Source organism: Leptonotus elevatus, chromosome 1 (assembly GCF_054856555.1).
Source record: "Leptonotus elevatus isolate MCC_2025b chromosome 1, RoL_Lele_1.0, whole genome shotgun sequence".
Lineage (NCBI taxonomy): Eukaryota > Metazoa > Chordata > Actinopteri > Syngnathiformes > Syngnathidae > Leptonotus > Leptonotus elevatus.
Window position 1 is genome coordinate 24,148,976 of NC_141239.1, and position 18,393 is coordinate 24,167,368.

Genomic DNA, 18,393 nt, shown 5'->3' on the forward strand with positions numbered 1-18,393 from the left:
ATGCTCACAAAGACTGCTAAGCCAAACCTTTTAAATGTCCAACAGATACCTGAAAAGAAATAGAGAAAAAGTGAAGTGTTTAATGACTTTCTTTTGGGACGCCCTGCATCGATGTGGTAAAAATCATGTTTTACTTTCCTTGTTTCCCGACTGTTGTGAAACTCCTTCTCTTCTCCAGGGCCCATCCCCTTTAACATGGCAGCGTCCTCCCCTTTAAATCCCAACTTTGCAGCTCCGCTACTATCTTTTTCTCTAGCTTATGATAAAAAAAAAAAAATGCACCCAACAGAGACAACCTTCGCGTAGCGCAGTGTGCGCGCCACCGTCCCTGCTCGCATTTATTCATTCAGCCTCATTCCATCCGAGGAATCACCATGACCCACGGCGTCGCTTTGGCTCTGCTGTGCCTGCTGTCCGGCTTCTGCACGCCCTCCCTGGGCTACTTCGCCGAGGAGCGCTGGAGCCCCGAGTCTCCGCTTCTTGCTCCCCGGGTCTTCCTCGCCCTCATTTGCCGCAATTCGGAGCACTCGCTTCCCTACGTGCTGGGAGCCGTGGAGCGCCTCGACTACCCCAAAGAGCGCATCGCCGTGTGGTGAGAGAGAACCCCCGACTTGCATAGTGATTGCATGACAGTTTTCCATCAAATATTTCTTAAAAGTGCGTATTTTGTTAGCTGAAGTGTGTTTATAAGTGGCCGAAACGATCAACATTATGCATCAAGTTGTTGTGCTCGAGTGCACCACGTGTGGATGTACTGTAGTGATGAGCATGCTGTACATTAATCTGTATACGTGGAGGGGAGGGGGCGGGATTTGGGGTCCAATGATGCACACCCATCTCCTGTCAACACAGGAGTAGAAGCAGTTTGTTGAGTATGCAGTAGTGAGGGAAGATCCCACAGTTTACTCAAGTGCGTGCGAATGCTAAGAAATGAGCATTTAATGCTGGCACGCGTCATATCTGAACATGAGTGCAAACCATAACATCGCAGGTGATTCTTGGGTCTGTTGGGGCCCCAAGAAGAATTTAATTAGAGGCCTTGCAATGTTTTATAAGTCAACAAAAAAAAACATAGCTTGACTGCTAGTGTATACATAACATGTTTCAATACACTGTCCTGTCATTTCAATCAATTAATGCAAATCAGTAAGTAACAAGTCTTGAAGGTGTCTTGTTAATTTTGATGACAATGGTTAGATGGTATACTTTATGTACAAACTCAAACAAGAAGTCTATTTGCCTACAACTAAACTCTTTGGACAATAGTCAACGAGTTAGTTAAACATAAGAAATATGGTTATGCATTTGTATGGCTTTTTTTTTCCCATTTAGCTCTGACTTGCTTTTTTTCCCTCTTCTTCCTCTTTTTTATTCTTTGTATTCTGACTTCTGGATCAATAGCTCCTCTTCATTATTTTTGCACAATTTTCAGGTTAATAAATGGAATGTACTTTCAAAACGCGACCGCTACTACACTTAATCCACCAAATTTCGCCCAAGCAACTAGCTAGCTAACTGCACTTTTTAACCACTGATACGAACGAATGCAATTATGCAGTGGGGGTCAGGGTGCAAATGTCAGACTACTAAGTGTGTCATTACTGCTTTAGCCATGGAAAAAAAAATCTAGAAAACTGTTTAAACATTGTAACTCCATAATTCAGCACACATTGTTCTCAGTCTTTGCACGTTTCCAGCAATTATCTTCAAACATATAATGTATTTAGAAACAAATCTCTCAATTCAACATTATTTTACATGCAATTTGTATTTAACTCTCAGCTTCTTCTCAAGCAAAAGTGAGGTGCGGTACAAGGCTCTGTGTTTCTCTGCTATGACTTTAACAACATGCCGCAACAGCCCACCCGCACCTAAACCCCGAGGAGGTATGCTTGTCACACATCAGCTTCACCTTATGTGGCGCCTTTCATGCGGGCCAAGCTGTTAATTGCCCCCCTCTCGTTTTGGTGGCTGTCCAAAACGGGCCTGAAGCGATGACAGTTTTATACATACAGCTGTGTCCTGTTGCATGCACATGTACATGTAGAAGAACTTTTCTTTATTGTTGTTGTAAGTAGCAAACCATCACAAATGGATTCTGTGTCTACATTTGGGACTTTATAGTATAGACAAGATGCAAGCCAGAAAATAAAAGGCACTCGTGAATGTACCGCCAAAAGGCTTTGGACAAACATTTATTGGAGCCGAGTGAGTTTGTCATGTTTGAGGACTTGTAGACAAATGATGGTTTCGCAGTGAGCTTTTGCAGTGTTCTCACATACTGGTGAGAAATGTGTGCCATTCCGGACTGTCTGGATGTAGTCCATGTGAGGAGAAAAAAAAAAAATACCATTGCTGCAGCTGATGGTTGACCCGCAACACAACTCTGAGCTGTTGGTGCTGTGTGCAAACAAAAGCAGTTTCATGCCGAATGAGACCTCGTAGTTTTTGTCTTTTAGTAACTTACTGTTATTTGTGAGAATGCTGAGATACAATATTTTGTTCATTTTGAGTGAGGAGAAACTGTATCCCAGAATTTTGGCATAAGGGGGAGTTTGTGCTCATATTTTGTATCGTGGTGGAGGAGTTTGTGTGTCCCAAATCCCAATATACAGATAGGTGACTACCAATTAGACAAACTTGAAGTTTTGTACCAGTCGTCTTGAGAGGGTTGGACTTTCTACCAGTCTTCCACCTCCGACAGGCGCTTTTCATACTGCACTTGTTGCCCAGCAACACGAAGGCGATGATGGGGCTGGTTGCCGGCGTGCCCCTATTTACAAAGTGCTGAAGGAGCAGCCTACCGGGAAGTAGATGGAGATTTTGCCGCTGGTTAGACCGCACCCCGACAAAATGCATCTTGCATTGTTTCAAAAGAAAGCCCTGACTTTGCTCATTTTAAGGAGGAGGTGGAGGAGACGAGCAGCAGAGAAAAACTAATGGCTCGGAGGGAACTTCGATCGTTTCATCATGCCGTTCTTTGTAAGTCCGCCAAACTAACACTAAATCACTCCACCAGCCCTTTTGCCGTGCCGCTCCATGCCCCACACCAGTCCCTGCTCCTCGAGGTACGCCAGCGCCCTGTGCTCTGCTAAATGCTGTGTCAAAAAGGGCTCAAGTCAGATGTTCCATGCCTCCATTGTTGAGACTGCCAACCCGAGCCAGAGTCTTGGACCTTGGATGAGGGACGTCGTCAAGCTGAAGGATAATGACAAGCATTCACAATAATTATATCATGTGTTAAAATGTTGGTGTGAATGTGAAGACAGTCAAACATTCACACTTGTGCTTTCATGTGCAAATACGTTGTGTCAAACCTTCACACAGGAAAAATCCCACCACCTAGTAGCCAAATGCTAAATATGTGAATGCTGGAAGACGAGCATTCAAATGAATGTTAGAAAGTTCATGCTAAGAGTCGGGAATTTCACAGAAACAACCCTGCATTTTGCATGTTGCAAATGAATGACTAAGCATCAAACGAGCCGTTTGCTGAGAGACTAACATTGACACAGAAAAAAAAATCTTGGCATTTATCCTTAGGGAGTGAGGAAGTAACCGCTATTTATGAATGCTGAGAGCCAAGCGTTCGCTCTAATGCTGTCATGCATAAACATGTTTTTATGTGTTGTATGATCGGAAAAACTGAAAAATCCTAGCAAACAACAAAATGAAAAATGCTGATCGAGTCGAGCATTGACACAAAAGAATCCCCAGCATTTTCATCTACAGTAAGAGCGAGGAGCAAAGTGTGTGAATACATTAATGCTGTACTACCATACATTAACGGTCAGTTGAAAAAATGACACTTTCTACAACTGTTTCCAGGCTCATGTTGACTGACTGGCCTTTTTTTCTCTTCTGAAATTGAAACCCTGACTGGCCTTTTTCCCCCATTTGAAATTGAATTGCACAGCAGTCGTTAGAAATGCTACTTAAGACTGTAATGCACTCATTTTGCGCACAGCCTCGTTGGCGCAGTAGGCAGCGCGTCAGTCTCATAATCTGAAGGTCGTGAGTTCGAGCCTCACACGGGGCAGAGTTTTTTTTCATTTTTCATTTTTCATTTTTCATTTTTCATTTTTCATCTTTCTTCTTTTATTGTGGTGGTGGTGGTGAGTATTTGTTTACCGAAGCGGCTCAGTCAGTTTGAACCCGCCTCCTGTGTAACCTTGCTAAATGAGCTCAGGTCAAAAGAAAGTCATTTGCACGTGCGAGTAAGAACACAATTGTTTTGCCTTAAAGAGTCTTGTCGTCAAATTAAACAGTGTTCTATCGTTTGGCTAAATTAGGTCACTGATATATTGCTGCATAACAAAATGCATTAAATGTGTTCCTAATGTTCATTACATTTAGCACATTTATTACAAAAGCACATAAATAGAAATGTTTCACACATCTTATTACGGAATGACAACAAAAGCATACAATACCATACATTGTTGTGCCATGCAAGAATTGACAGGCGACAGTGGATGTCTTCCTGTAGTTTTGCCAATTCGGCGTACCTGATTTATTTGTTAATTAATGGATTTATTTATTTTTCAATAACCCGTGATCATGCACGTAGTGCCTTTTCGTGTAGAATTGCCATTTCTTAGGGGTTTTAAATGCAATCTGCCTCACAAATAGATCTCAATAATTGCTTCTGCGTTACAATTATTAAATTAGACAGACTTCACTCTTTTATATATTCTATATCCTTTCTCTACTAAGCCGGGGGGGGGGGGGTCACTTTGCTGGCACTAGTGACTCAAAAAAACAAAAACACACACACACAAAAAGCCCCACCTCATACAGCTGATGGAAAGTTTGAGTGTTTTTGAATCCATCCCATTCAAACGTGCGAGTGTACCCCATATGTGCTCTGCTTTATACCGTTAACACCTGAACTCGTTCCCAGAGCTGCACACAATGTGATCCCGTCGCACAACTAGCGGTGTCATGTTGTTTTGCTATTGTTACAGTGGTGCATAATGGACATGTTGTTTATTGTTCCATTTGGACAGGGTGGCGACCGATCATAATGAGGACAACACCACGGCCATTCTGCGTGACTGGCTCATCAAGGTGCAGAATCTTTACCATTATGTGGAGTGGAGGCCAAAGGAGGAGCCCAGGTTGGTTGCTTGCTGAGCTTTTTGACATCGAGGAGTGGAAAGATGAGCTGTGGATGTCTGTTGCAGTCGCTACGAGGACGAAGAGGGTCCCAAGGAGTGGCCGGACCCCCGCTACGACCACGTTATGAAGCTGCGGCAAGTTGCACTGGAGTCGGCCCGTGAGATGTGGGCCGACTACTTCATGGTATGTCGACTAAATAAAAAGATTTATTTCTTGGCAGTTATTCATGACCACTGGCACCTTTCATAACAGAAAAAAAATGACAACAACCTGATTTTTTTTCCTAAGGCCACAGCATGCTTGTTCATGCAGAGGCAATTGCAATTCCACAATGTATGTCTGATTAATTAATGCAATGTCTCCTCTTGCCAGGTATTCAGGGTAACAGCCAACTAGGAATAAACCAGTTATAAAAGTCTATGGCACACTTGGAGGGGCACATCAATGTGTTCGTACGGATAAAGTTATTGCAGCAGCTCAAACACACTCAGAAATATTTAAGCCTAACACGACAAATTCCTATTTACGTTTTTTGGGTGATAATTTGAACACAAACCTACCAAATAAACCTTATATTGACGCCTTATTAAAGTAATCGTCTTAAGTCTTTTTTTTTCTTCAGATTTTTTCAGGAAGCACAAAAAAAAAGAAACTTTTGCATCATGCGGAGATGAATCAGGCAAAAAAAAAAATGACAGGCAATTATTATAAGAGGGTGACGATATGATTCATATTCATTAGTCTAATATATCCATTTTATTTGAAATGCATAATCCTTAGGATGATGTATTTAGTTCCGTCTAATTGCTCTAAATTAATAATAATGAGAGTATTTATTTAAAATACATCAATTATATTGTTTGCATTGCATAATAATCAAGTCAGGTGACCTATACACGATAACTAGCATATCTTCGCTGCTATGTGAAAGCACTTAATGTCATTTATTTATTTTTATTTTTTTGACATTTTTATGTTTTTGGGATAAAACCGAATGTGGGCATCCCAAAAACGTATTAATACTAAATACATAAACCTGAGGATTATGCATTTCAAATAAATAGGCTTTATCAGACAAATGAATGTATCATTCAATGTATCATACAAGGTTAATTTGGTACGTTTGTGTTAAAATTATCAACAACAAAAAAAAAATAAAGACATTTTAGGCTTAAATATTTCTGTGAGTCCAGAATGACTAGAAATGATTGTGAGTTTTAAAAAAGCAATTACTGATGATAACCATCCACCTTGCACAGTAAAAAAAAACAAAAAAAACAATGTTGCAATCTATGGCTAAGTCTGGCACGATTTGAATGGCCCAGTGAGTATGCCCCACAAAAAAAAAAAAGCTTTCCATGTACAGCAAAGATCCCAGCTTGGTGCAGCTTTGTAGTCCAATAATAGTCAACGGATAAGTACAGGGACATTTTTGGCAGTGGAAATCATATTGGAATTGGAGCCTGTCATATTTGTCTGCCGCGTTTGGGTTCTGGTGTGGTTCTTCTGCAATGTCTCCTCGCAGTGGCACAAAGATGAACCTCTGTTCATGTTTCTATTTGCACTCCCAAGCCTCGCCCACTCACTGCAGCTTGAGCTCGGGATATAATTTCGCTACATGTAACATCCAGAAGATTTTGCAGGTTTGTTGCGCTGCGAATATTCCTTAGACCTTTTTATGAGTCCAGAGATTTTGGCCTCTGGTATGGAACAGAGTGTGTGCCTTTTGCTCTCTGAGTTACAATAATTTTAGGCTGTCCGGCCCTCTTTTTTTGTGTGCCTTATTTAACATGACATTTAGTCATGTTAAATATGTTCAAATGTTCATAACTTAATAAATTACTGTAATTTTATTTATGAATTTTGCAGGTGTCAAAGCCATTATCTTATGCAAATTACACAGCATGACTTTTCTTTTTCAATATTTTGAAAATTTGAGGTCATGCAGACAATTGAATGCTTTCCATGAAACCACACAGTTGTAAATATGTGTACAGCAAACCACTATTCAAAAAAGGTTATGCGGTCACTTAGAAGTGTCCTTTGAAAAAAACAAAACGTTTTTTTGTATATCTGATTAATAAAAAGAAAAAGAAGAAAAAGAAAAAAGTGACCCCAAACTTTTGAACAAAAAATGTGTCTGTGTGTTTATTATTAACACACAGTTTTTAATTCTGTATTTTTAAGATCTATATATGTTTAATATGATGTTATTTATGTAATACAAGTATCCTTTTGTCTCTTATAAGTCTTACCTATTTTCTGTTTTTGTGCTGACCTGGTAGCATTTTGGTGCCAATGAAGTATGTTGAGAGATTTGTATCTATCTTTTGGCATCAATAGGCAATTACAAACCCTTTTTTGTGTGCTATTTGCGGTAGGCTTCAGTCACCATTTCCCATGATTTGCTGGGAATAACTGTTAAATATTTAGATCGCACTATACAATTATACCCTGACTTACAAGTGACTAGAATTACTAGTTTTTTCATGATACAAGTTGTCACTCTGTCATTTATTTATTTTTTGCGTTGCAAGCAAAAAATTTGAATTCTGATCGCTAGATGAAGGCAGCAAACTGAACAACAAGAAACAGAGAGATACAAACAAAAGAATTGCACGTTGTGCATTTAAACAAACCACGTAACTTTGTCTTACATAAGTTCACTAGCTTTATGCTAAAACATAATGCAAAACGCTATGGACGCGCTAACAAAATTAGCATGGAATGCAAACAAGGCAGTACACTAATATTACTGCAGGTTACTGAGCAGTTGTGACCATCTTCTATGCGTGTATACAGTATATGCATATGTTAATGCTGCCCTCTGGTGGCCAAGGCCACATTATAAAATACTATAATGCATGAAATCATGACGCACAAACTGTTTAATTTTTCCAGTTGATGGACTGCGACAACGTGCTCACCAACCCAAGCGTCCTCTGGAATCTCATGAGCGAGAATAAGACGGTCATCGCTCCCATGATGGATTCCCGCGCGGCCTATTCCAACTTCTGGTGCGGAATGACCAGCCAGGTACTCGCCATGTTCTTGTTTGGGATGGTGACCAACGATGACGAGCGTCGACTGTCGATTTATGCTTGCTTTTTTTTTCTTCAGGGCTACTACAAGCGCACCCCGGCCTACATGCCCATGAGGAAGCGGGTGCGGACGGGCTGTTTTGCAGTACCCATGGTGCACTCCACCTTCCTGATAGACCTTCGGAAGGAGGCGTCCAGGCAGCTGGCCTTCCACCCGCCGCACCCGGAGTACAACTGGGCCTTCGATGACATCATCGTCTTCGCCTACTCAGCTCGGATGGCAGGTGAAGGCCAAGTCCACAAAATGCTTGTTAGGAAAAAAATAGTTTAGTTTAACTTTGTTTACAAATTGTGATGGTCATACAATCAGTTCGCAAATACACTTTTCCTTGATTTGCCAATGTTTTTAATATGCCTTTCCCCAGTAAATCTCCTGGCTTTTAGTGGACGTGCACTATTTGCAGGGGGTAGATAGGGACTGGGCCACCACGCAAATAGCAACACTGTGTGGTCAATTGACATGCATTATAAATGGACTGGAGAATGTAAAACCTCAAAAAAATTTGGAAAAAAATAATGGGATCTCCAATATTTGTTTTCCACATAGAACGGGTTGGCTCCCCCATAGAAGAACAAATGTTAACAAAAATAATTATAAACCAGGAATATGGGGTTTCTACTGTATAGGGAGAACATTAATTTATTTAAATTGTTCAATACGGAAATCCAAACATATGCAGCATATGACATCGATTCGCTACACACACTGTAAAATATTTCTGGATCTATTTCTTTATATAATTTTGTAACAAACTAACAAACCCCTCGACAAATTGAAATATTATAAAAATCAAACATTATTTTGAAATTAGCAGTAATTGGCCTTTTCGAAAAGTCATTTAATAATCAATTAATGACTAGTTTCACTTTTTAAAATGAACTATGGAAACTTTTTCATGATATTCTACTTTATTAGATATACAGTACCTGTTCAGCTCTTAATATTAAAAGCTCTAATATGAAAAGATGTGCAATATTTGGTATAATGTAAAAAACAACTTTAAAAAAACACTAATTTGACATTTCACAAAATGTTGTTGGATTGCCATTCTTTCAGTCAGTCTATTTTTGAGTCTTTAAAAGTTGAATAACACTATAAATAAGGATGGGTACCGAAAACTGTACTTTTGTGGTATGGACCGATTTGGGTCGGTGCTTCCGAGCACCAATTCATGTAAAATGAAACAGTGCCATGTTTCGGTTCTGAAGCACGTCTTTCAAAGTTGGGACTGTGCAGGAGTGGAAGAGTTGACGATTTCCCATGGCGCACTTGAACGCAACATTAAACGTGCAACAGCGTACTGACGTCACCTACTCACGCAGGACTTCACGCGCCAATGTACTTTTCCGGGTTTTGGAAACGAGCGAAGATTTTGCCGCATCAAGCCAAAGAAATACAGTTTCTGAAGTATGCCGGATGCAAGCTGACAATGTACGCCTGAGAGGGAGGCGGCGGCGGCGGCCTCGCTGTATGAGGAGCCCGCGCATGTCTTTCCTTACCGATCGAATCATCCTGGAAGGCACACGGTTTCGCCATCGTTAATGTATATAGACGTTGTAATTTGGATGTACGTACTACTGGACGGTGGCCATATTTAAATTAGCAAAAGATTGTTGCCAAAATGTAGCGGGCATTACAGACCATATCGGGTACATTCAAATGATTAATTTGAGCCCAACTATTCTCTTTGTTTATGTAATGTCCTCTTCCAACTGTCATTTTATATATATATATTTTTCTTTTTTTTGAGTCCAACGTGGGTTCAAACTTCGAGCTCATTGCGCGGCAGGCTCTTGAAAAACAACTGCACAAGAAACTAAGATAACATCAATTATTATTCATTTATATATTACCGTTGTTCATTGCACAGAACTTTGATTCACACTTATTTTTTATTATTATTATTATTTTTTATAGTAATTTATGTTTATTAATTACACTTCAGTAATTGTAAAATGGTAAACCTTTATTTTTACTATTCCTCTCTGGCTCATTTGAATGAAATTTTATTTTTTATTTGTCAAGTTTTATACATTGAAAGGTAATTGTTAAATGTATTTAAAAATATTATTTTATTATTAAACAATGACGAACATTTACTATCACCAAAATTCCATCCATCCATCCATCCATCCATTTTTTTAACTGCCTGTCCTCAAGGGTTGCGGGGGAGGGGGCACTGGAGCCTATCCCAGCTGGCTTTGGGTACACCCTGAACTGGTTGCAGGGCACACAGAGACGAACAACCACCCAAACTCACAATCACACCTATGGACAATTTGGAGGGTTCAATTAACCTGCCATGCATGTCAGGAATGTGGGAGGAAGCTGGAGTACCCGGAGAAAACCCACGCAAGCACGTGGAGAACATGCAAACCCCACCCAAGAAGGCCGAAGCCCGGACTCGATTTCACGTTCTCTGCACTGGGAGGTGGATGTGCTAACCAGTACCTTACAACCAAAAGTAATAAATAAGATTTAACAAAAAAAAAAAAAAAGAGAGAGTACAAAAGTACCAAAAATTGGTACAGTTGGTACCGAGTATTGGAACAGTACCGGTTCAAATGTGAAAGGTACCCATCACTAGCTATAAATAGCCCACAATTGAAGTGTGATGGTTAGAAAATGTTTGGTTGTGTGTAACGTAGCGTCAAACAACAGTAGTTAAAATAATGCTCATGTGGCTACGTGTGGTTAGAGATTATAGCACCACATGCTGTGACATGTACTGTACATTTAAAGTGGATTGTTTTTGTTTTTTAAGCCACTTTTAAAGATAAAGATTTTTTTTCCCAACCCACAAAAATGGCCCGAGTTAAAAATATCCCATGTATGCGTATAATGGCTGCTTTCGTTGTTGTACGCTAACTGTGTCATCCCCTGCCTTCGACAGATGTGCAGATGTTCGTGTGCAACCGCGAGACGTACGGCTACGTCCCCGTGCCGCTGCGCGCCCACAATACCTTGCAAGACGAGGCCGAGAGCTTTATGCATTGCCTGCTGGAGGTTAACGGTGAGTCGTCCGGCTTCTACCGTGATAGCTCTGCTAAGCTGTCAACTAACACCAGCACTGTCTTTCTGTCTCGGTAGTGCGACATTCGGCAGTGTTGCCGTCTACATACATTCCTGCTCCGTCCAAACAACCGGATAAAATGGGCTTTGATGAGGTAAGCAAAGACAATTTTGTCACTCAAGTTGCTTCCGTGCTTAAAACTGGTACATTGAACAAAGACAATTTACGAAAGTCTGATAGCTTAACGCTAACACACAATGCAATACGACATCGATGGGCTAATAAAATTAGCATCGATGTGGCGGCACTTGTAAACGTTCATAACTTTTATTTGAACACGTGGTAGCAACACATGCAGACAGCATACAACCATAGTAACCGCCCCCCCCCCCCCACTGCAGTCCATAAAAATATAAATATTGCAAATGAAGCTTTACACACACAGCTTAACAACCGTTAGGTAGTAAAAATTAAATAAAACATTGAAAACTAAAAAACGATAGAAAAAGAAATCTGTGTTGCTATGACAACTCTTGTTCATTCACATAATAGTTCATTATTTCCTACTGCAGTATTTCCCAGTAGTTTCTTTACTATTGTGATCAAAAACTGAATATGAATTTTTGTTCTGTAAATATTTATTCATAGACTTTAAAAGATTCCTGTTCTGAGTCATTAAAAAAAAACTTGTTCCAAATAGTTCACTTACTATTGACAATTGTCACAGTCAGACTGTAAATATTTATTCATACACATACATTTTCTGAGTTTACTAAAAAAAAACTTGATTTGTATCTTTATTAGGCTGTTTTGTCTATAGTTTTCAAATAAACAAAAAATATACCAACTTTTGATCAATCCATATAAAAAAAAAATCCCCCAATTTCGTGCTAAAAAAATACAATAATGTATTGATGTAAGCCCCACCCATTTGGGTTAAGCCATGCCTACCTCCAGTTAAACCACGCCCTATTTCGGTTTGTGCCACGCCCACTCCGAATACAGATACAGATAATGGTGGTCGGACAGATATAGATACAGATACAGATAGTGCTGTACTCGCTCGTCCCTACAAGCTGGCATATATTCTTTATCCTCAGCAACAAAATGGCTAATATCACTGCTGCTTAGTTGTGACGGTTTCCTTCTTTTCTGTCAATATATGTATAATATACGTAATATATCTGTCTTTATGGATTATGAATGTGCGATTGCAACTTTCAAGGGGTGCTTCTTGTGTGGCTAGGTCTTCGTGATCAACCTCCGCAGGCGTATTGACCGCAGGGAACGAATGCTTAGAGCGCTCTACGAGCAGGAGATTGGCTGCAAGGTCACTGAGGCTGTCGATGGAAAGTGAGTCCAGTTCATTACTTTCTACTGAATATTTACTGTATTTACAGTAGGCTATACACAGGATTAGCCAAAATTACATTAGGTATACACTGGTACAGTGTGCCTAATTTTAGCCCACCCTGTAGACCTGATCATTGCACTGAGTCTGATTCCGCTTCCCCATGTCTGCTGTAAGGGCTTTGAATATGAGTGACGTTCAGGCGATGGGCATCCACATGCTCCCCGGGTACAGTGACCCTTACCACGGCCGCCCGCTGACCAAAGGAGAGCTGGGATGCTTCCTTTCGCACTATAACATCTGGAAAGAGGTCAGCAAATTCATATCATGGTCCAGAGACATTTCTATTTCTATTAAGTTTTTCCACTTTTGTTAACAAGAGCATGAAAACCTAGATTTTTTTTTATTGTACATTTAGAACAGATTCGATTAATTACAATTAAACATTTTAATCGCATGACGCGATAAAAAAAGAAAAAAGATTATTAAATAATTTGCTCCCAAGAACGTATAAATACGTTCTATTTTAAATATTACCACACTCCCAAAGACGTATTTATAAGTTTTTTATGCTAGCGCATACAGAAATGGCTTTGATGCAGCCTCTGAACTGCAGAGAACGGGTGAAGCAGTAGTAATTACAAAAAACGGCCAGCAGGTGGCAGCAGAGTATAAGAGATCAACCAGGGCCATGTTGCAAAAAGCTAATTTCACCAGTGTTTTAAACAGATTTGTGAATAATGATGAAACTTAGCTATATTGTAATGCTAATTGCTGCAAAACGGAAACAGATAGAAATATACTTTTTTTCCCTGTTGAAAGAAGAGACTCTATAATCTTTCTTTTGGTAGGTTTTTAAAGTTTTTATAGCAATACAACACTATATTCTGTGGGCCTCGCAAAATCTGTCAAAATCCAGTAAAACAGCCCGGAGCAAAGGGAGTTGCTTCAGTGAAAATAGCGTGTTAGAGTTAGAAATTATAGGGGCGTCATGCAATAATTTTTTAAAATTGTAATTAATCACATAACTTTCCTAGTTAACTCACGATTCATCACAAATGTTTTATCTGTTCTAAATGTACAATAAAAAAAAAAATCTTGTTCACAAAAGTGGGAAAAAAAATGTTAAAACTAAAAATAGTTAAAATTAGTTTTTGACGTCTATAATCGTCAATGGCAGTGAATGAGTTAAAAATTGAATCTCTTAAAATCACTTTAAGTATTCTTAAGCATGGACTTTGAGTAGTTTGTCGAATATTAATAATGAATATTGCATGAAACGTTTGTGGTCAGATAGTAGAGCGCGGCCTGCTGACCTCTCTGGTGATCGAAGACGACCTGCGCTTCGAGATCTTCTTCAAGCGGCGTCTCATGTACCTGATGAGCGAGATTGAGGACCAAGGTCTCGACTGGGATCTCATGTGAGAGTTCTTCCATTTTGTTCCCCGCCAAGACTTTTTAATCAAAGTTGACCCATCCTTCCCGCTTGCTCACATTTTGCAGCTACATCGGCCGCAAGCGGATGCAGGTGGACCACTCGGAGAAAGCCGTGCCCGACGTCCATAACCTGGTGGAAGCCGATTATTCCTACTGGACTCTGGGTTACATGATGTCCTTGCAAGGAGCGGAGAAGCTGTTAAGAGCCGAGCCTTTAAAGCGGGTGCTGCCGGTGGACGAGTTTCTCCCCATCATGTACAATAAACATCCAGTGTAAGAATTTTGACCTTACGTGAAAACGCGGATGTGATTCATGATCCATTTCTTTGTTAGCCTGCCCGTATGCGAGTCATTGAATGTAAACAAACGACTGCCGTTTTCAAACATTAGTTTAGTTTCTCAGTTCCACAAATTTCACCATAAGTGAGCAAAGAGCATTTTCTCTTCCCCAGGTCCGATTACATGGAGCAGTTTGAGACGCGCGACCTAAAAGCCTTCTCAGCGGAGCCCCTCCTGGTGTACCCCACCCACTACACGGGTGACTCGGGCTACATCAGCGACACAGAGACGTCCACCGTGTGGGACAACGAGAAGATCCGCACGGACTGGGACCGAGGACGCTCGGGCAAAACTCACCAGCAGGGACAGCTCAGCACCGAGGCCCAGAACTCGGACGTGCTGCAGTCGCCGCTGGACAGCACGGCGCGGGACGAGCTGTGAGACCGCCTCTGTCCCACCACCCTCCAAAAAGTACCCTTTTTCTTATGTCATTTGACACTTTATACACAGTAAATTCAAGTCTATTTAGAGTGGGAACAAATAGACTCAGTTTTTGGGTAATATTTACACTTGGAAGAGAGTAAAATAAAGACTTTGGGGAAAAAATAAAAGTTACTCAAGGGTTGAGGAAGGAACGAGTTGAGTGACTTTTATTTATTTATTTATTTTACTCTAAAACTAGAGTGAAATTTACTCTACATAATTTACTGTGTACTTTGGAATCATCACGGGATGTAAAAAGTGTTCCGTCATATTCATGGGAAAGGCACTAGACTTGCCACACGGGATGGCATTTGCAGTACCCAGCGTGTGTCTGTCATACAGAAAATATCTCTTTTGTTCTCCTAAGGCGATGTTACACTGTGAATCAGGAATTCAGTCAAGTAAATGGAAACTCCTTCAGAGTCCCGTAGCAATTCACGGCAAATATGCGGTAGATGACACTTAGGAAGTAGTCCTTGCTTTTTTCTTGCTGTCAAGAAAGAAATTGACGACTAACACTTGCGAATACGAACATGCCCTTTTTTATCCTCTGCTGCAATTTCCCCCGCCGCCACATCATCTTGTGCGGGCGGTCCGTCTCGTCGACAGCCGCCCGCGCCACACCAGCAAAGCAGTTACAGATGCGCATCAAACACACACACATAGCAATGTCATCTCATGATTAAACATCTGCGTTGACTTGATTGAAGGCTCTTTAAATGAGACGGGATGCAACGTTTTTACCACGTCGCTCTTTTTTCGGGTTATAGCATGTTAAAACGTTTTATAATGACTTAGCTACCGAAGCAACCGCCACTGTTTAGAGACTTTCGAGCCGATTGGAAGCCATAACAAGGCGAACAAAATGGCTTTCAATTGCAACATGACACAACTTGATCTTTTCAGAACAAACGTGCACTTTTTGTCCGTCTGTGTCGTTTTGACGTCACTCGAGGCGCTTGTGTGTAATTATCCGCCGAGACCAACAACGTGTGGACTGCCAAAGGGATGCTGAGACATCCGTTGTACATTTGCAAAGTTCAGTCATTAAAAGTCACAGAAAAACTCACTTGGTGGCCCAAGTTGCCAAGTAGAAGACATGTTTTTCTTTTTCTTTTTTTTGACCAAGCTGAATACATTTCTTTCTTTCTTGTTTTGACTCAGATCAGTAAAAAAAAAAAAAGTTTTATTCATTTAGCTGATTACTAAGGATTGGCAAGGTGCTGATACCCGCCTTATTTTAAAGTATCATTACTCACGACAGTGGCCGATACCGGTATTGGCTGCCCTCTTGTGGCTATTTTATGAGCAGTAACTAGAAATTAGAGGAAGATAACATTTCCATTAGTTTCATACAATTTTAAGGAAAAATACTATATTTTGATATACGGTGGAACCTCGGGAGTTTGAATGTCTCGGAACTCGTACAAATCGGATTTCAACCCAAAAAAATCGGAGTAAAAAATGCCTTGGAGTTTGAACTCATTTTCAGAGTTCGAACACCCAAGCAAAGCTAGCTAAGCCGAACGTACCTTGAAAACGGGTAGCCGAATAAAGTTGAGCGAAGACAAGCAATGCCGAATGCTCACGTTGCGGTAGTTGAGACGATGCCTTGCTCATTTCCAGTCAGATCGTGAATACTCCCGGAGGTGCTCCATACTCGCGAATGCATTTAGATTTTTCCACAACAATTTTCTTCACCATGGGCCCAAAGAAAGACAACAGTGCCAGTGGCAGCAAAGAAAAACATACAGTGCTACGAACCACAGTGGAATTAGGAAGGAGATTATCGCGCCGTTGTAACTACCGTGACTGACTACTTTCGTAAATACTGGCACAAGGACCCCGCCTTAGCTGTACAACAACGTGCCTGACGTTAAACAAGGCACGCAAGGACCGCTTAGTAGGCTAACAATATGCCCAATGTAAAATACACAAACCCAGCACTGAACTAAAACTAGCATTAACATAGCATTTATCATCCACTGATGCCATCACACCACAATAGGTAAGGTAAGGTAGTTTTATTGTTTAAGTATTGTACAGGGTGTAAATGTCAAAAACATAAACAGAAATTAAAATAGGACATTTCTGTTTTTGGAGCTTGGGAACGGATTAATTGCATTTACATTATTTCCTCAGGGGAAAAATGTTTCGGAGGTCGAACAATTCTGACTTTGAACACTTCACAGGAACGAATTATGTTCAAACTCCGAAGTACCACTGTATAGGTCTTTCTTTAAAATTGTCTGTCTTTTGTGTGTGTGTGGGGGGGGGGGGGTTATGTAGTAGTGGTATTTGGTATTGGTGACTACTCAAGAGTTGAGTATCGGTATCGGTCTGAAAAAAAAGTGGTTTCGAGCATCCCAAATTTTTCTTAATTTTTTTTAATGAAGCCAAATACATTTTCCTTTAATTTTATGACAAAGCTGAGTTAAAAAACAACAACTTCTTTGTTTTAACCCAGGTTGTACAGGTTCACTTATTTTTTGACAAGGTGAGTAAATTTTTCTGTATTTTAATTGAGTACTTTTTTTTTTTCAACTTGGCTGAGAATGCTTGTTTTTATTATTTTTTGACTAAGATGATTAGGTTTTCTTTTTTTTTAATGAAGCAGGGTGCATTTATTATTCCTTTGACAGCTTTATCTTTCTTTTTTTCTTTCTTTTTCTCGGAGTACTTTTCATTTTTCCTGATTGTCTTTACTAAGTTTACTTATTTTTGTAGTGTTGAGTACAATTTTTCCTCCTAAGATGAGTACATTTTCCTTTCTTTTTTGACTAACCTTTACTCAACTGTCGGGAAGTTATTTTTTAATTATTATTATGTTTTACTAAGATGGATATATTTTTCTGTTTTTATTTACCTAGCTAAGTACAATTTTCTTTATTTTTTTATTTTTATTTTTTTTTACCAAGATGAGTCATTTTTAAATTTTTATTTATTTGACTCAGTTGAGTAAACTCTCCTGAGTAATGTTTTTGTTTTACTAATATGATTGCATTTGTCTTTTTTTTTTGACAGCGATGAGCATATTTTTCTTTATTTTTTAACTTTTCCGGTTACATTTTTGCTTGACTTCTTTGACTAAGATGAGTGTCTTCTTTTTTTTGTTCAAGATGTGTACCTTTTTTCTTTCATTAAAAAAAAAAACTAATCTATTTTTTACTAAGATGAGTAGATTTTTCTTGAACTTTTTTTCTACTAAGCAGTGTCCAAATTTTTCTTTTCTTTTTTCATATTAGCTGAGTAAGTTGCATACTTATTTTAAGTATTTTCTTTAGGATACGAAACACTATCTTTGCAAGTCCTCCTATTCTAATGTTTTTCTTGCAATACAATGCGAGCACGAACCTCTTCACCTCTGTGTAGACCCAAACAAAGAGCCCCCCTCATCACTAATATTCCCATTTTCATGAGTTTCACTCATTTCAAAAGCTTTCACTTGCATACATGTAGAATGTTTCACCACATGATCACTGTGTATCATTTGGTTGATGGGCAGCAATGACAATAAAACTTGAATTTGCATACTAACTGATGGCTAGATGTCACATTTTGTATCATCTCATCTCAAACACAAGTGCCTAGTAGTGTAGGTGTGGCC

The 18,393-nt window shown here is 39.7% G+C and overlaps 1 protein-coding gene and 1 non-coding gene across 2 annotated transcripts; both read left to right on the top strand.

The window, feature by feature from the left end:
• Positions 1-60: 60 nt before the first annotated feature.
• On the top strand, positions 61-18,323 carry colgalt1a (collagen beta(1-O)galactosyltransferase 1a). Its single transcript, XM_086086185.1, has 12 exons — positions 61-592; positions 5,010-5,120; positions 5,187-5,304; positions 8,023-8,157; positions 8,242-8,446; positions 11,117-11,236; positions 11,314-11,390; positions 12,483-12,589; positions 12,765-12,897; positions 13,881-14,008; positions 14,091-14,297; positions 14,477-18,323. The coding sequence occupies exons 1-12, from the start codon at positions 375-377 to the stop codon at positions 14,742-14,744; spliced, it is 1,827 nt and encodes a 608-aa protein (XP_085942311.1). The 5' UTR covers positions 61-374; the 3' UTR covers positions 14,745-18,323.
• Positions 3,967-4,039, top strand: trnam-cau (transfer RNA methionine (anticodon CAU)). The gene has a single exon. It is a non-coding gene; the product is annotated as a tRNA-Met (tRNA).
• Positions 18,324-18,393: the final 70 nt, after the last annotated feature.

Coding starts and splice junctions, on each gene's coding strand:
- colgalt1a (XM_086086185.1), top strand. CDS start 375: ATGACCCACGGCGTCGCTTTGGCTCTGCTGTGCCTGCTGTCCGGCTTC. Junction 5,305..8,022: donor TGTGGGCCGACTACTTCATG/GTATGTCGACTA, acceptor TAATTTTTCCAG/TTGATGGACTGCGACAACGT. Junction 11,237..11,313: donor TTGCCTGCTGGAGGTTAACG/GTGAGTCGTCCG, acceptor CTGTCTCGGTAG/TGCGACATTCGGCAGTGTTG.